Raw genomic sequence first — 19,872 nt, forward strand, 5'->3', positions numbered from 1 at the left:
GAATATAATCACGAAAGAATATACATATTTAAGAAGTCATAAATAATTATTCAAGCATCAAAACATTTATGAAAATATATCATTAATAACATGCAAATAGCAAATATCGTTTGATGATATAAAACCATAAATTAAAAAAAAGAAAAACAATCTTTATTGACAATTTAACTTAAACGTTTGACAGTTCTACGATACAGATACGCTGAATATCGAAATGTTCCCACTGATTATCTGTAATGAATAATAGAATAGAAATTCAATATTTTATAAATAAAAGAGAAACCTTTAAATCAGATAAAACTTTATTATTTTATGACTTCTGTAATCATCGTCGGTTATATTGATAATTATATGAAGGAAATAGAATTGTTATTTTTCATGCCATGGCTGATATTATTTTCATAAATGAATATATATTTTTGCTATAAACATTGTAATAGTGTTTTACATGCAATAAAGTTATTTGTATTGTATTTTATTGTATTGTGTTGTATTGTATTGTATTGTATTGTATTGTATTGTATTGTATTGTACATTGATGCTATTGATTTGAGCTTTTCCGTCCGTCTTTTGCTATAGGTTTGTTTGATTTTCAAGAAAAATATAATTTGTAATTTTAAGATAAATTACCAAAATGATAAAATAAGAACAAAAGAGACTGGTTTAGTCTGCACGAGCACTATACTGGGTTTCTTTAATTGCTACACATGTATATACAAGTACCATTAGTTTACTTCCATCAGTCGATATGGTCAAATAACTTAATATACATTTGAGCAGCGTCATGACAAAACCAACATAGTGGGTTTGCGACCAGCATGGATCCAGACCAGCCTGCGCATCCGCGCAGTCTGATCAGGATCCTCGCTGTTCGCTTACCAACCCTATTACAAGTAGAGATATTGATAGCGAACAGCATGGATACTGATCAGACTGGATCCATGCTGGTCGCAAACCCATTATGTTGGTTTTGTCGTGACACGGCTCATTTATATTTAGTTTGTATAGTTTGTCTTGTAAATACTCAGGGCAAGAGATACGGACTGGGGTTATGGGTTGGCAAACGATACACATCTTGATTTAACAAACAAATAAAATGTTTGTCTTTTCAGAACGGGGAACGAAAACAATTTTGAAAAATATTTGGGAATAAGATTTATTGAACAAATTCTAGTTTTGTTTTTTTCATTGTAGCAGAAAATTTACAACTTATTTACTTTTGGATTAACGATTTCAGCTTTCAGATTTTTTATTTTCTTTATTATAACTTTACTGTCTGTCCCCATCGTGATTTATTTTTGAATAAACGTTAACTTTACGACAGCTGTAAAATACAGAGAAACACTTGATTTTAAGTGCTTTTCATTGGTTTTTAAACAATATTATTCACCATTCTTTTAATATATTTAGTTAATTTGCATGATATTTCTTAATAAAGCAGTGTTTATTTCATATTTTAAACATGTAATATAACGTTTACATGTTACAATCTTGAAATTAATTAACTCAGCAATCTTTCAACAGAAATCTTAAGCTATGATGATGAGTATTTTGTAACATGGCCGTGCATTTTTTCTAAAGGACTGTTTTTAAACATAGCTTTTATAAAATCCCATGAAGTTGTTCGGCGTATTCATTTTAATAAAGACGTTTATTTCTTTCATTTTTTTCTTCTTTATGAAATTTCCTAAAGTCAACATACCCTTATATGCTACCTACCATAATGTTTTGTTTTACCATAATGAATAATTTTGTTTTTGTTTCAAATTATTTTGTTTATTTCATTTCATTACAATTCTGCCATTAATCGTTAAAAACTACATCACACAAAGGTTCTGTCTAGAACTGTGATGTGATAACAAATTTAAAATCAAAGCTTAAAAATCTATAAATTTTACGATTTCATCTTTCTGGAATATTTATAGAAATATTCCTAAACTTAAATTCATTTTTAGGAATAGTTTGCTTTGAACAAAATAAAAGCTAAAAAAAGAAAAAAAGAAATAAAAAACTACGCTGTATTTTTGTTTGTTTTAATGAATATTACACCAGATATTTGATAGCACAATCAAGGAATACATACATGTATTTATAATTACACCGTACCGTTAATAATTTACAAGAAAAAAATCTAGGCATATTTACATTAAAACATAACAATTACATGGTGCATAATGTGACTGAACAAAAGCCGTATCAAATGTTTTTGTTTTACCGCAATGGCGGCAATTGCCTGCTTGAATTTAATTTAATAAATAAACTGAGGTAGAATAAGTTCTTGCAATTTTGAACCGATTACCACAGCGATTCATTACATGTTATGTCATTCAACTTTATCTTAAAGAGGCGTTTGAAGTATTAATTTCTTTTTAATTTCTTCGATAAATCAAGCACATTAAGAATTAATTCCGTGCTAATAATGAACAAACAAAATGACAACATTAATTTTTACTTACATTTCGTGTTTGGAATCAATATAAAAATTAGCACAAAAATGTCAACATAATTTCTCACGTTAATCAGTTCTTGTAACAAAGTCACCTTTGCCAGGCTTGAAAGCCTTGTAAGCCATAAACCTGTAAATATTGTCTATATTTTTCTATGTCCAACGCGTTCATTGCCGTAGCTTGGTTCATATACGGTGCTAAATATGCACTATTGCTAAGTCTACTCATGTCTATGGCTCCAGATCGAACCGACATTAAAGGATTGAACGTGTTCAGCGCGGCTGATGGTATCCCAGTAGGCTTAAATGGAATAACTGGTGATGTTGTTGTTGTAGTTGGACTAGGTGGTGGTGATTTCTTGGAATTTTCCTTCTTTGTTCCAATAATACTGTCAATAGAAAAAGTTTTTGGTGTTGATGACGACGTCGAAGATGACGTCGGCGATGAAATTGGTGATTTACGTGATGTCGGCGATAACGTCACTGGATGCGTAGGTGAAGTCGGTAACTGATGGTGCATTGCCTGCGAAAGATATGCTGGGTGGTTGACGATCTGTGCACGTGTCAGTTCGCTTTGAGCACGTGCGATTTCATTTTGCGTGACGTAAGGTAAATGTGGCGTCAATGATGATGCCATGTACGGGGGATACGGAAATGCTCCGACTGCATTGGAATGTGTTCCCTGTGGCATGAATCCATGATGGTGAAAAAATGACGGGTGAGCGTTCATAAAAGAGGCATTTTGAGCAGCCATCAGCTCAGCGTGGTGGCGCTTGTAGCGTTTCCGGCGTCTTAAGAAGCTTCCGTTATCGAACATATCCTCACTGGCAGGGTCCAGGGTCCAATAGTTACCTTTACCAGGGTTACCGGGTTCTCTTGGAATTTTAACAAAACAATCATTTAACGATAAATTATGTCTTATACTGTTCTGCCAAGCTGGAAACTTTTCATGATAATATGGAAATCTGTTCATAATAAATTCACATATTCCAGAAAGTGTCAGTTTCTTCTGGTCGGATTGTAGTATCGACATTGTTATAAGAGCTATATATGAATATGGCGGTTTAACTAAATTACTTTTACCATTTTTCTTGTTACTTGTTCCCGCAATATTTGCCATAACACCGCTTGAATCATTTCCACTGAAATTTTCGTCCATAGAACTGTCATTAAAATCCCTCATATCAATTGACACATCTTGTTCGGATTCTCTAGGGACAGGCGAGGTAATTGGGGATTGTACTGGCGACCCGAGAGAGTCCCGGCCGTCTCCGACAGGATCGAGCTCCTCATTGTCACTGTCGTAAACATCAACCGGTGTAGATGACCGTGCATGATGGTGTTGTCTTAGCGACATCTCAGCTTCTAAATTTGTTGCTTCAGTAACCGTGTTACGTCCATATAAATTATTTTCACTATAATTCACATTTTGTTTCTGTAATGAGTCCAAAGTATTTAAACTGTCTTGTAAAAATGCACGATGAAGCTGTTTTTCGGCGGATTGAACTTGTTTGTTATCCATTTCATTGTTTGTTGAAACCGACGGTGGATCGCTTGCGGCCGTCGGGGAGGCGTTTATTTTCTGTGGCCGTTCATCCATGTATGTATGCTGATTTGGTACGTTTGTCCGTATGTCCACGACGGAATGATTCCCGTCAAATCGCATCTCAATATAAAATAATACAATACACCGATAAATGTCTCTTCTTGACGCAGTCAAACACTTTCTATTATATTTCCTTCAATATTTCTCTAAGATATGATTATGAATTAACTTTAATTTATCTTTATATGAAATCTTCACAGGTTTTCAAACCTCAATTGATACATTTAAACAGCGAAATTGCTTATAGAATGAGCAACACTGTAAACGGCCACCCATCAATTACTCTTATCATTTACTACCTTCCGCGATTAACGAACGAGCGAATCGCAGATCTTCTTTTTCAATTTCAGTCTATCATCAAGACACGTGATCAAAATCTCGATCTCTGAAAGGCTTTACGCAAATCGCTGCGTCTCTAATCCTCCCTGGACTCCGCCCCTTTTAACAGCCGATGAACGCGCGCTAGCAAATCGTGGCATTCTCCTTGCAAATTAACAAATTTGTTACATTACTGTCAAAGTAAGTCCCTAATATCCTAAAACGATAGTGTAATTTGGCAGTATTCAGTTAAACAGGTATGTTTTAGAGGGATTGAAAGAATTCTCTACAAAGCGTATAGCGATTGTTGGGCTGCCACCAAAATATATATTTTTGGAACGCTATGAAAAACAATGAAAATATTAGTGTAAGAAAATAATACCCTAAGCTTAAGCCATAACAAGTGGAAATGAAAATTGACAAAAGGAATAAAGATACTTAAGTTATTTCTATTATTAGCGGATAGGGTGATTGCTCTAACGTCAGTAAAAATATTGAACTTTCACTAATAACCTTAAGTGATAATATTTTTGTTTAGTTAAAGCCTTTCACATTACTTTAAAGACTCGAGTTCAAAATATACAAAACATAGTATAAGTGTTGTGTCAATAAGTTTCACAAAATATTTTTTCTACTATATCACTTGTGCAAGTTGACATTTGTTCGGGGGAGATGTTCTTAAAGAAAGTCTTAAACTAACATAAACACTACAACACAGAAGATACAAGAAAATAATAATTTTGTTAGTGGAATAAGATAAATATTTTTTCTACATGGGAGATCCTCCAGACACCTGGGGGTTTAATTTGTTTAACTATCCCATGTTGTATTAAGGGACAACTTACATAAAGTATTTATAAATGACGAAAATATCATCTGTAAATATTTTTGAAAACTTTGTTGAATCCGCTAGTCTGTATTCTAATTAGAAAAAACACATTACCCTGTGTCTTTATATAAATTCCATTAAAGATTAAATGTTAATATAAACGTACATTAAGCTTTGTTACACTTGAATAATGGGATAGACACAACATTTATGTTTCTACATTTAAGGGAATATTAAACTTCGTGAGAAAATTTGGTCTAAAATATATGTTATATTTACGAATAATCGCTTGAAAATAATTATATTATTAATAATAAACATTTTGTTATGTAACTTTATCACAGATAGTTACGAGAATATCATTAACAATATTGGTGAAATAAAAACAACAACAAAATTTGTATTTAATGTATTCATGACCACAACGACTGTATAAATAATAATAATAATAATAATAATAATAATAATAATAATAATAATAATAATAATGATAATAATAAATAATTATAATAATAATAATAATAATAATAATATTATTACTATTATTATTATTATTATTATTATATATGATGATGATGATGATGACGACGCAACTACGATAAGGATGATGATGATTACGATGATGATTACGACGACGCCGACGCCGACGACAACAACAACAATATTAATGATTACAAACAACAACAGTACATTATATAAACATGTATATTAATTTATTGTAACAATAAATAAATAAATAAAGAGATGAATAAATAAATAAATAAATAAATAAATAAATAAATAAATAAATAAATAAATAAATAAATAAATAAATAAATAAATAAATAAATAAATAAATAAATAAATAAATAAATAAATAAATATGTTCCCCTCCCCCATTCACCAGTGGTCGATCATCAGAAACGCGAGCGTCTCAAGGGATAACGGTGACGTTATCAGGGCATCTAAGGAGGTACTATATGATACTGCGTAAATTGGCCTCACTACCAATTAACTACTCAATCAACGTCGAAAATTGATTCATGTGAATCCCGTGTAAATCAATTTTGAGAGGGATGTCTACTGATCAGTTGTCCAGTTTAAGAACGCAAGAAATTTACAGAGGATGTGGGGATATTTATTAATTTATTTTCCAACAGACGCTATCAGAGTACCAGTCCGATTTCCGCTGTTCAAACGGCCTTAAAGATATATAAATATTACGACTAAACAAAAAGGAAAGACAAACTTTCATGAAAAAAAAGTTTCCCAGGTTTATCTTTATAACATAAGAAATTATTCCTCAAAAGGCGTGTTAAAACAAGAATCAACGCAAAAGCAATCATTTTGAGTGTGAAGCTTAGCTTTTTTATATAATTTATTCATTTTTCAAGATATTTTGACAAATTATTTTACCAACTACTTAGCAAATTTATGTTTCCCTGTTTCGGTGTATGTAAAACATCGTTTTCAAGTGCATTTTGCCTAATTCCAAATGTATGTTTTAACCGAAACAACTTACACCGGAGGGTGCTTCACTCTTTACTTAATTTGTTCAAAATTTGTACAAACATACCCATTTCAGACGTTTCTTACAAAAATTGGGCATTTTACGAATCGATAAATATTATTTAATCTTCAAAGTAAAATGCCATACAGAGACCCGCTAACATATACTTTGTGGTACTTAAGTTCTTACCATACCCGCGTTGCGATGTTACCGCGTGGTAGTATTCTCACTAGTGGCTTAACAAACAACAACAAAAACTGAGATGTTATCCCTAAGTTTGGCCAATCTGGGATCATTCCTGTGATGATACGATGAAAATGAAAGCAATTTAGGAATCAAGTAGGCCTCAATGCAGATTGATGGCAATCTAAATATGTTATTATTACAAACTTGAAGCGATTCACGCCCGCTGCTAGATTGTAAGGGATATTGGTCTAAACAGGCTGTGCACTAGTATATCCCCCGTAGAGACTGCGCCAGGGAGATGTTTTCCCTCCTTTATCGTTTCTTTTGATATATTCAATTATAATCTTTTACATGTAAGAGGCTTATATACATATTTCATAATTAATAAAAAGGAAACTTATTGTATTGTATAGTAAATATTCTCATTTAGTTTTCTTTCTATCCTAATTTTGAAGTCCTTTTTCTGCACTCCATGACGTATGATTATATTTTTTTCAAATGGTCATGCTTATTTTTATTTGAAATGAAGAGTAAAACATATGAATGAATATTTTTATAAAGAGGCAGTAATTTCTTCTACTTCTCCAATAAATGACTTGTTTTCAAGTGGCATCTCTGGAAATCCGCGTGTATTGTAGAATAATGAAAAGCAGTCGTAAAACACAGCAAAATTGAAGATATTGCAGGCATCAAGAAATGTCTCATAAAAAAGTAAGAGAATATATCACTGAAGTAACCGAGGATCGAACTGGCAAGCCCGAGATTTGTAGTCGAACAGTTATCATTCTCGTCTCGCACCTGCTTCCTTATAAAAACTCCGTCTCGTTAAGTGCGAGGTTAGTGATACGATCCATAGTCATTTCAAGCCTTACTGGATGGACACACGGATACATAATATCACTATTTCCAGCCACGAATTGGCACCATGAATGAACTTCGGAGCTTCTTGAATCCATATTTTCATGCTATTAAAGAAAACATCATTTTCTGATTCAACTTTTAAACGGACGGTATTCGATTGTTTAATTCCACGTAGTGATACATCTGCGGATGTTTCAAAAATTTAAATTCGTGTTTAAATGTTGAATTCTGCTTAAGCCGGTGCTAGGGTGCATGGAGGTAACTTGCAATATCTAGTACCGTCTTTAACAGGCTCAATCAAATCGAGCCTGCAACATTTTCAATTTTGCCGTTTTGGCGTGTTGGTCTTAATTGTTATTTTTACACTATTCATACAGCAAATGCCAGACCTTATGTTTCATGAAATATTCATACTATGATCATGCGAAATATTATTTCATCACTTACATTAACCTGTATTAATTTCTGCAGGAAAAGAACACTGTTCAATCACGATATCAACTTGAAAGTCACAGGTTGATTCAATACCTTTTGATATAGAGCAATGATGTAAAAGATCTTGTCTAGTTATTTGTTTTTCATATTTGTTAACATTAAACAATTCATATGTAAATCGTCAATAAGTTTTTGTATACATGTATATATTATTTCCTCAATTTCTGTGACGATACCGGAGTAATTAGATTTTTGTTGCATCAACTATTGATGCAAATATACAGTTTATCTTCCCGTGATTAATTAAGATGATATGTTTATAAAGTGACATATTTGTGCGTAAATTAACATTTTATCATGCTTGTTAACAGGCCAAGCTCCACACATTTCTAAACTGCAAATTTTGGTCGTTAGCATTACGTCCAAATATTTATTCTTTAAGGTATGTAGCATATCAGTAAGTGAAGGGATGTTACCACGTCTCGAGTGGGTTTTTTGGCCAACAAGAGATATTTTGCACGCTGAATAAATGAACAAAAAGAAAACATTGACTTGTTCACAATGAGAACAGAGAACATCTGAAATTGAAGACTTATTTTATTTTTGTACACTGAATGTCTTTCACGACATGATACAATATATATGCAATACACAGAACGAACGAACGAATGCTGAATATCATATCTTGTTCTATTTTAATTTTCAATATTGCCATTAGATTCAACTTCAATAGTTTGGCAGTACTGTCCCTGACAATCATGTTTCGTCTTGATGAGTCATCAGTCACATCATCAATAGACTAAAATGTCAAAGTTCATAATAAAGAAGTGATGTTTGATTACTTTACCTTGCTATATATTTTTTCATGAAAGAACAGACACTTAGAGTCGTTCACATTTAGTTCCAAAAGGTCGGTGATATTGTTCATGCAATAATTATACTCGCAACGACAACGCCAAATGGCAAAAATAATGGTACCGTAACGACTGACCCATGGAGCGTCCTCTTGGAACAGTTTAAAAAACTTGCACTTACTTTCGAAGATGTAAATAAGGTACGAACGCTGAACGTATATCCCTACAGACAAAGAAATGGTAATTTTAACGGCAATCAAGCGGGATTGTATAGAGCTTTAAATGTGGTTTTCATAAGATTAGTAAGAATATCAATAAACAATAAACGACCCCAATTACATTGAAAAAGCATGAACTTGCTGTTTGTGGAGGACTTAGAAGTGATAACAAAACTGGACCAAATATAGCTTGATATCGAAAATGATTCACAAATAATTTATAAACACAATAAAAATAGTAAGGTCAAAGGAGAAGCCGCACTATTCCTCGACAGTCCCCTTTTTGATATACGGCCAGTCGATTATTAGAGAAAATTGAAAAATATCAAGTACTTTTTATTGCCCGTACTTTGAGAAATATTGCAGAATGCTATCAATGGTAAAGTTTGAATTTCAATTCATAATGATAAAAATGTGAGAAAAATATTGCTTAGCCTGGATATATTGCACTGTTGTAATTCTTTCTTCGCAGAATTATTAAAAAATTGTCCATTGCGTTAAATATAAATTGCAAACCTCATGCGATCAAGTGGGGTTTTATGGACATGTTCTGCCGGTAAATCATCCCGAATAAACATTATTATAACAAATTACCCTTTTAAGAAACTTCTATATATTTTACGACATCTTGTTAATGTTTTATAGATGGTAATCGGTAGCATCAGAATTATGTCATAACTTTTCTCAAGGACCATTTCAACATGCCACTATTTTTCTTTATATCTATACTTTATTTGAATTAGCATTACGCCCTACATAAGCGTTAACAAGATTAAAAAAGTGAAGAAAAATAAAAAGCATGTGAGATAAAAACATTGCATGTTACTTATTAAGATTATTAATTTATGAATTGATGTGTCGTATCGTTCAGTTTTTCACCGACGTCAAAAGCATGGACAAGGGCACATGCTGTGATTCTTTTAAAACAATTAGTGCTGCTGTGTTCATAAAAAAGGTCATAAAAAGGTCTACTAACTGTGAGCAATATCATCAGTATGATTATATAACAATGAACAGTAACAATACCAAAAGCATCAGCTACAGAAGTACAATTATCAATAAACCGCTTAGCTTACAAATGCCACACGACGAGTTCAGAAAAACTGACTGAGCTCCAAAGTTAAATAATATGTTTAAGTAATGCAGAAGTATTAGAAAAAAAAACAACATTTTTTATTGAAGCTTGTGATGGGGTCAAAGTAAAGAACTTTATTAGAACATTATCGTAACTGCCTAACTCTAGAAGCTGATTTATGATCAAAATTTAAGATGTATATAAAACGGTTAAAGTGAGTAGAGAATGATTGTAACAGATAAGAACCTTGCCGATTTATTAGTTATACACAGAACAATGATGCGACAACAGAGATAATAAATGGTTCAATGATGACCTAAGAAAGGTCAAGAGGTGTAATAAATTTGCCAAGCACCCCATTCTCGTTATCTTACGTATATATACCCTACACGAGATTGTTGTGCTATCTTAGTAACGTATCGGTAAGCCAAGTTTTGACACGTTGAGTTGTTCAAGCAATAAAGAGACAAGAAATGATATGGACATTGAGCACGATGATTTAGTTCTTAACATGGTTTGACTCAGAGGTTCTGAACATGTAAGGGATCTGTTAAAAGGCGTTATGCATTTTGAAAAACTGCTACCTAATATAAACAAAAGTTAATCTACCAATCAAATCAAACCAAACAGATGGCGTCGTGACTCGAATTCAGAAACTCTTGGCATAAACGGAGAGTTTCCTATTTTACATGAGCTGCTGATCGAATTGGGTCCATCTCATTCAACTGATGTAAAGGTTAATATGTACCTGCATTGCATTTAAGACACGTATGTACTTATAAACACATTGTAAAATGTGTGGTAATGAAAGCGATTTATATAAATAATATAATGAAACTCCATGAAAATGTTACAGAAAACACAAACAAATCACAAAAATAATGTGAGAGTATGGAGACTGATAACTCAAAAGGTTCATCCGACCTTTTCTATAAATTTCATTTACAGGCTCTAGTTTTAGATGAATTTTTTTTTTAACAATGACATCTACCAGTTTAAGTATGAATACAATCATTCTTGTCCTTCCCCTGAAACAATATTGTGTTTACTAGTTGTTTACGAACTACTTACTACCTAGATATGTGTAGGTACACATTATGTAACTTAGCAGACGATTTCAGATGATATTGTTTGACATCAAAGTTACAAAATCCCACCTAGATTTTTATCTACAGCTAAACATTTGAATTGCACTCGAAGACTGGATTTTGACTTTAATTATATAGATAAGTAAATGATGTTCGTAGGACACTCGAAGCTAAATAAATTCCGATTCAAAGTTATTGCCGAATCTTAGCATATTTCAAGTGCTCCATATAGCGTTTATAAATTCATGACATAAGTTGATGGCCTCTCGAGGAGTAATTTCAAAATGTCTTGTAAATAAATGTACAATGTTGTCGTTATTTATCGCTGATATTTGCAATTTGAAGAAACCCATTCTTGTCAAGATATTTCACACTCTTTGTCAGTCTTTTAGCGAATTTTTTTACCACTGTTACAATTCAACAGTACTGAAACTGTCTATACCATTAGTGTACATGTTTTTTTTAATCTATTTTATTTTTAATACAGAACAGAAACAGAACAATTTAATACAAGAAGTAGAACAATCCTACGTACTTTCCAAACATTAAGAGATTCAACATTTTACATAATTTACACAATATGATTTATAGATGGTTATCTGCAGAATGGTAACATAGGATCAAATATAAAAAAAATGTCAGAAATAAACAATAAGCATTTATTTGTAAAATACTCCAATATACTAGTAATTGGAGATTAAAGTTATGTGAGCGGAAGTGCTTTCATTGATTGCTGCTGTGACTGGAGGAGCAACTGGAATTTTTAATGCTTCAATTGCAATTTTCTGCTTAAAATATCTAAAGTGAGCGTAAAAATGAATAATTTGAATAATACAAAGCAAGCACACACCATGCATTATTGTGAGGTTATATGAAGTAAAGAATGATGGTCCCCTGAACAATGAACATTTTAAGCATGCAACAACACTAATAAGGAAAATGTTGTGTAAGTAACTGTAAATCAAGACTCATGAAATAACAATAATTGTGGCATAGAGAGCAACTTTATACGATTTGGCAAAACCACACGATAGTCAATGCTTTTTATTTTCAAACCTTTTCATTCTTGAAACAAATGCCTTTAAACAATTCCATTTAAGTTCATTTTAGAATATTTTACATACAGTGTTGCATGGTGTTGTACTTGAATGAAAATGTAAGGATTGACAATTTCCATTATGGACAGTTAGGTATAAAACTTAAAGAAATGTTTTTGTTTGCGTTCTTTATTCCATTGTAAGTGAATTATATAGAAGCGACGTGATGTTAAATCCCTAAAGCTGTTGGTGCTGAAAGTAGCTGCCTCACAGTATCTCTTTTATCTTAACTAACATAACTGTATCATTTCCGAAAACAACGATTTTATTACAGGAGTGTATATAAATCTATAATTGTTTGTTTATTTATAATCATATTTACCGTATGTCAAACCGTCCTGACACGAAGGGCGGTAAAACTTTTACGACATTGATACGAGTGATAGAATAGGAGAATATAAAACTATTACATAAGGTATAGATTGTGTCACTACATGTTTGTACTAATAGCACTAATAAAGAACCGCATTTTTGATAAACTCCAACGAATTGGCTGCCATACAGTTGATACATATTTAGATTACATGCAATTAATACTTCCCCGAAATTACACTACTACTGTAATTTATAACCCTTTTTTAAAATTTTGAAAAATATTTTATTGTCATAAGCCATGATTGAGGCTACTATTCGTTTTATTCTCAGTTCGAATAATTTGGAAATTGAACAAGGAAGATTTAATGGGATTGATAGGCAAAATAGGTTATGTAAATTATGTAAACAAAATGTTATTGAATCTGAATACCATTTTCTTTTTGCTATATTGCAGTAAATATGATGTTTTTAAGAAGACAGTACTTAGGCAATATCACATGACCAAATGTACATAACTTCAAACAGCTTATGTTAACTAAAAGTACAATTAAAATTTCAAAATAGCGAAATTTATAGATGAGTTCGCATAATTTGGAAATTGCTCAAGGAAGATTTAATGGGACTGATAGACAGAATAGGTTATGTAAATCATGTAATCAAAATGTTATTGAATCAGAATGCCATTATTTGCTATGTTGCAGTAAATATAACGATTTAAGAAAACAGTACTTAGGCAATATCACAGGACAAAATGTACATAACTTCAAACAACTTAAGTCAACTAAAAGTACAAGTAAAGTTTTCAAAATAGCGAAATTTATAGATAAGTTGTTGAAATGTAAAAACAATTACTTGGATTTTCTTACATCTTCTTAACGAATGATTAAACGTGTATCTTTGAAGTTTAAAATTGCTGTTTATTTGTTTGTGTATTTCTGTTTATTTCATTTAATTGTATAAGTTTAAAATGTATATTACATGTATATGTTTATATTAATATATTTATATTGATGTTTTTGTTTTATAATGTAACAGTATGTGTGCAAATGGCCATAGACAGTGTTCATTGTCGATTTGCCACTGCCAATAAACTTGAAACTTAAAAACATATTAACTAACCTAACTAACTTACTAACTATTTATTTATTTATTTAAAAATTTCCTTTATGTAAAATTTTGACACAGAGATTACAATTTTTTAATATGCCACAAAATAGAGTAGATGCATTTCCCTTACACTGCTTAAACAAATACGTCAATTAAACCATTTAGTACACCGATATTAATAAATAAAATATCGGTAATACATTTATCGTTTTGGCAGACTTTAGTAAATAAATTTTCCAGAAGAAATGCAAGATTGTAAAGTTTGTCCTGTATAAGGAAATTTGAAGAAACTTTTCATTTATAAGATGATAAATATCAAAATATAGATTAGAAAATGATTTCAATTTTATTAAGAATGCAAGTGTTGAAAAATTGACATTATTTCAACACTGAAATTGGTTTGCACGATAAAAAAGGAAATATATGATTTTTTTCTCGGGGGATGGGGATAATTGTTGTTTTTTATCGTGACTTAATAAGTTAATTATTAAAACATACTAACGTAGCAAATACGCCAGACACCTGTATTATAAAAGAATTATTTAGTGTCATGGATAATCCGTTATCAAGATATATATACAAGTGTTATGTATACGGGGTTTTACTGATTTGTATGTTTAAAATTGAGATACGACGAGGTTTAACGATACCTTTCAACACTCGTGATAAGATCGTAATCTCGCGAGATTTATTTATATATCACGAATTAATTACAAATAATTATGGTATATTAACAAATAAATTGATAAAACCCAAGATTAAGCCAATTGACTATTCATGCAACCTATATCTAAGTAATGATTAAAGTATTTACATTAATTGTACAGTCAACGTGTAATAACTACAATAGCAAATAAGGTAACATTAATGCATTGTTTTAAACCATTCTAACATAATTTCCTTTCTTTCTTGGTCAAGTAAGTACAACCTGAAATCATGATGAAGACGACGACGACGACGATAATGATGATGATGATGATGATTAATAAGAAGAAGTCGAAGAAGAAGAAAACGAAGAAGAATGATGAAGAAGAAGGAAGTGGAGGTGGAAGAGAAGAGATGATGATGGTGATGATGGTGATGATGATGATGATGATGGTGATGATGATGAAGATGATGATGATGATGATGAAACACAACACTCACGCAGCACTCACAATGGTTGTTTTCACATTAACGAATTATTGTTGCTTGTGATCTGTTAGTGGAATTTATGTTTCCTTAGCATTTCTATAAAAGATATATTTTCTTTTTATTCTTTTTCCTTTTTAAAAAATAATTTTATACAGCAATGAATGTGTAAATAATATAAAATAAATAGCGCACATAAAACATGATGTCGGCTTTAGAGATATTAGAAATTACGATATAAGTAAATATGTCAGGTCTAGAAGAAAGGAGAAATGGATTTTTGCGAATACAAAAATGACATTTTGCTCGCAATAAATGAATAAATAAAAAAGAAATAAGGCGTTTACAATAGGCGATATATGAATTGCCTTTCTAATATGACCAACCATTTTGATAAAAGACAACCCTTATTCTATACATTTACACAGTTTTCAATTTTCAATTCTTTTTAAAAAAGTGAATATAGTAAAATATAATAATTCTTCGTCGAATAAACATATTATAGCTAATAGAGACCCTTGAATACTGGATTAAATTAAATAAATACAAATCAAAACATATTTAAAATTCCATTAAACTTTAATCAAAACTTGTAATTTTATTCAATAAGAGTTGAAAGGTTGGCACATTGCACTTGAAATAACCGAAAACAGCATTATGTGAAGATATTTCCCAATAGCCTTCGATCTGACGGTAACACTGTTCTAAAAATAGATTTTACCTTATCACCACTACATCACCTGTACTGACTTTCGGACAAGGGATTAGGGAGTTCACACTATACATGATGTTAATCAGCGTATATTTACTTTGTTTACATGCAATATTTTAAGAAATTGTAGAATGCAAACAAGTTGGAAATGGAATTTAGTGTGAAAAGAAAAGGGACAACTATATTACACACTGTACTTTTGAAAAGTTAAATTTAAACATATGTCACAATCTGCTCTGGCCTCTATATTTGTCAATAAAACGGTTTTTGTCATTCAGGCAGAAAAAAAGTTTGACTCTTTTGATTGATGAGGCGAAGTTTACCAAATGCACCAGTAATTCTAAATTGGCGATGATTTTAACAACAAATATTTTGTGTGAGACATAAAATAAAAAACAAATGTATTTTATTGTCTATACGTAAACAGTGTATGTTAAATCACGGACCCCAATTGTCAATTCAGTTTAAATATACATGCAAGCATGCATGTACGTATACATTATTTCTGATAAAGTAACTACTAGAAACGGCATTTTTATAAGGTAAAATAGGAAAAATGCAGAGTTTTGCTTATTCTAAAATTATTAAAGAATTAATTTAAGATATTAATCATTAATCTAATACTCGTAGCACTTTGGTTGATAGATTCATGACTTCTCCAATCTGCGTATTTTACATAGAAACAAAATTTTGTACGGTATATCTGGGACAGAAAGATACTTTTTCATTTTTAGTCCCAATTTCTCAAAATCATACTATATCATATCACCATTTCTAATTTTGATAAACAGTGAAACAAAAACAAATTGCCAAGCGCCGGCATTTTTCTCAAATTGACATGCAGGGAAAGTATTGCCCCGAAAGTTATTTCTTTTTCACCATATCATCTTTTTTTCCTGATGGTTTTAAACCATCTCAATCATGCTTAACGCAAGTTTAACCCCAGGAACATCATTTCCATTGAAAGAAATGTGATTAAAAGTATTCGTAACCATTACATGTTGTATAATCTACATGTAGATTAACCAGTTTCCTTGTCCGAAAGTTATCGATGTGTGGCTATTTTTAGAACAGGTCTCTTATCAGTGACGTATACGATGCTTATCTCAGATCGTTCCCTATTAAACTGTTTTGTTATATTAAAAATATTTTCTTTTGCTAATATTATGGTTGTTCAGAATAAAGAAGGTGCAGTAAAACATGACAAATTACTTATATATGTTCCACAACAATTTAGTCTGTGAAAAGAAATAAAGAACACCAGTATACGAATTTTTCCCAGAGATAACTTTAAAAAGAAAGAAAGAAAGAAATTCGCGAACGCCAGTATACGAGTAAGCAATGAAAACAAAATAATTTAATTGCGCCCGTTAATGATGATGCAACTAAATGAAAGTGCAACATTTCTCTCTTACACCCCTAGCACCGACTTCAGCTGTATTTTCAATCTTCAACACTAAAATTATTTGAATCATTGATGCAGAAGGGTCAGTATACACATTTTTTTTAATTTTTGAAATTTTGGAATTGAAATTGCTTTCTTTTTTAAAATCATAGCTTTGTACCACGTCCTTGCAAGTTTCATACCAATGGAAATATGTGTTATGTTGTTGTTGTTGTTGTTCTGTCCATTTCTATATGGAGATTCGAATTTTCAAATGATTTAATTGTATCTACGGATATTCCTCAAATCAATCATCAGGAGGAAAATGTTTTACATCGGCCGATTGAGAAGTCAATATCCTTCTTTATAGAATGAGATGTAGTTAAATTTGTTGTTAAGTAAATAAAGAATATAGTGTAGTTAACGGTAGGTACTGAATGCTTTATGTTACACTTAAAATTTCTCCTAAAGTTCGGTCAATAGTTAGTGAAATTAATGATAACATTGGGCTGAATAGGTGTCTTTCTCAAATTGTTTGGTATTACAAACCATGTTTACAAATGGTATTATAATAATTTCTATACAAAAAATATATCGTTCATTATTTGATTAAATTGCTCAAAACGTGCCTGCCTAAATGTTTTGCTAGGAAATCAAATGTTTAAAGAGTTGATGTTTTTCAGCTAGCCTTCCATTATTTCATTATGGAAAAGATTTTTGAAGACCTCTTATATTGTATAGTTTACCTTGGCTAATTAAACTTGTGTAAATTATTGGGCGCTAAACATAACACGTGTGTAAATTTGAATTTTTTAACGAAATAATTGTTAAATTGAGGGGTACCTGTAACAGACATGAACGGCGCGGTAGTACAGGTGGTGTACAAGTTGAAGTTTTCGCCAAGTCTTCAAGTATAACTATATTTTCATTGTGCAATGTTATAAAAGTATTCTGTGTGGTGCACCACTTCAGTTTTTTATTACGTATTGCAAAAGTGAAAAAAAAATGTTGAAATAGAATTAACTAAAACCACTCGAAATGAAACGATGTTAAAATAAGACGATTTTAAGGCATTGATTGTCGTCTAATAAAAAGTACTTCAATGTCCGTATGCTAACAATCCGGTGCTAGTTGTACTAATTAATAAATATATTGGTTGGTATTTTGTACCAAAAAAGCAGGTCACAGACCTCTATAAAAGGTCCTGTATAAACAAAACTAAAATTATGCATGGACAAGTTAGAACAAACATCTTTGCAGATGAGGAGTTCCCAGAAGAGGTCCAGTAACAAAATCTATAGAAGGAGAAAATTGCCCACTCCGTTTGATTTAGTCTGTTCATGAGAGATAATAAGTACAACAGTGCTCAAGCACCCAAGCACCGCCTCATTCAAAATTTAACACTAAACTATAGTATTGCATGGAAGTAAGCCCTTGAGCTTCCATAGGCAACCCAAAGATTTAATACACTGTACGATATATGTTCTATCATTTACAATGTAGTTGCATAATTTATTTCTAAAATATTTTAAAGCAAAAGTTCTTCTGGAAGTCCGTGATTTTTAATTAATTGTATATGTTACTATTTGTGATATATTATATCGTTTCAATTATAAATGTACTTCTGTGTGTGGAAGTTGCTGATCTGATCCTTTCAAATCTGTTTTTTTTTTGTCTTTACCGGTTAAGGGATCAGAATTGCATCCACCGTTTAACCCTGCGTGATCGTAAGTGGCGACTAAATGGATTCAAATTACTGCAGTCTATGCATCTCTTAGCTCCAGCAGATGAGGCGGTTTGACCCCTGGTGTTGCTTTAAGCTTGTAACACCCGAGGTTAGGCAAAATCATTTTTCCTGTTGCAGCTTTTTATAGCCTAAATTGTGTTAGTGCGCCGTAAAACCAAACCAAACAAACAAATCTAATTTGACATAATAATTTTACGCTAAGAATTTCTAAATTGTTACTTTTTATGCTTCTTTTTACACTTTGCCAAATTGCTCTATAAACAAAATGTTCTATGGCAGCATTTATGAGCCTTAAGTTTGATCAGAGGCACATTAAATTTGAACTATCTTATTTTATGCATTTTATGATATACATGTATTCAAAACTTGTATCATTGTCTGTTGTAAACATAAATAAAATGAAATAGAATTAGGACCAGAAAAATATTAACAACAGTAAGATAGTAAGGGGGGCTTACTTTCAACACTGTATACAACGATATTTAGATTTACAGGCAGAATGAAAACTGCGTCATAGACTATATTTAACCTTTGCATTATGTTAGAAAAAATGATAACAGATATTTCAAGAGGAAAATTTGGGGAACGCATATCCCGATTTCTTAGTTCTGCATTTGAATTTGATTTTTTTTTCAATACATTTCAAGGGCAGATAGTTCACAATGAAGGTAAGCACTGACTTATTTTTCGGTTTCTTTATTTTTCTCCTTTCCTTCAAACCATGTAAATTTTCTTTATACTCGTAAAAACACTTTTAGAAAAAATGGTCTATTTGGTCTCTACTTAGACTGGCAAATGTAACAAAATGCTTTATAAAAATGCATGAAGTTTCCTGATGAGTCTAAATGAAATGAAAACTATAAACCAAATAGATATATACTGGCGTCGAGTGCGTATATGAGATCGGCAACCCCCATTTTTTGCTTAAAATGTCTATCATTTAAAGTTTAAATAAATCAGAAACAGTTTTGAGA

General features: G+C 31.4%; 1 protein-coding gene across 1 annotated transcript; it reads right to left on the minus strand.

Annotated features, from left to right (window-relative positions):
- Nucleotides 1-2,167: 2,167 nt before the first annotated feature.
- Nucleotides 2,168-4,344, minus strand: LOC132741631 (forkhead box protein D3-B-like). The gene has a single exon (XM_060729845.1). The coding sequence runs from the start codon at nt 4,110-4,112 to the stop codon at nt 2,538-2,540; it is 1,575 nt and encodes a 524-aa protein (XP_060585828.1). The 5' UTR covers nt 4,113-4,344; the 3' UTR covers nt 2,168-2,537.
- Between the last annotated feature and the right edge of the window lie 15,528 nt (nt 4,345-19,872).

This window comes from Ruditapes philippinarum, unplaced genomic scaffold (assembly GCF_026571515.1).
Source record: "Ruditapes philippinarum isolate M1 unplaced genomic scaffold, ASM2657151v2 ctg592_1_1_1_1, whole genome shotgun sequence".
Classification (NCBI taxonomy): Eukaryota; Metazoa; Mollusca; class Bivalvia; order Venerida; family Veneridae; genus Ruditapes; species Ruditapes philippinarum.

What these genes read in the sequence shown, in the direction of transcription:
- LOC132741631 (XM_060729845.1), bottom strand. Translation starts at nt 4,112, where the DNA reads ATGCGATTTGACGGGAATCATTCCGTCGTGGACATACGGACAAACGTA.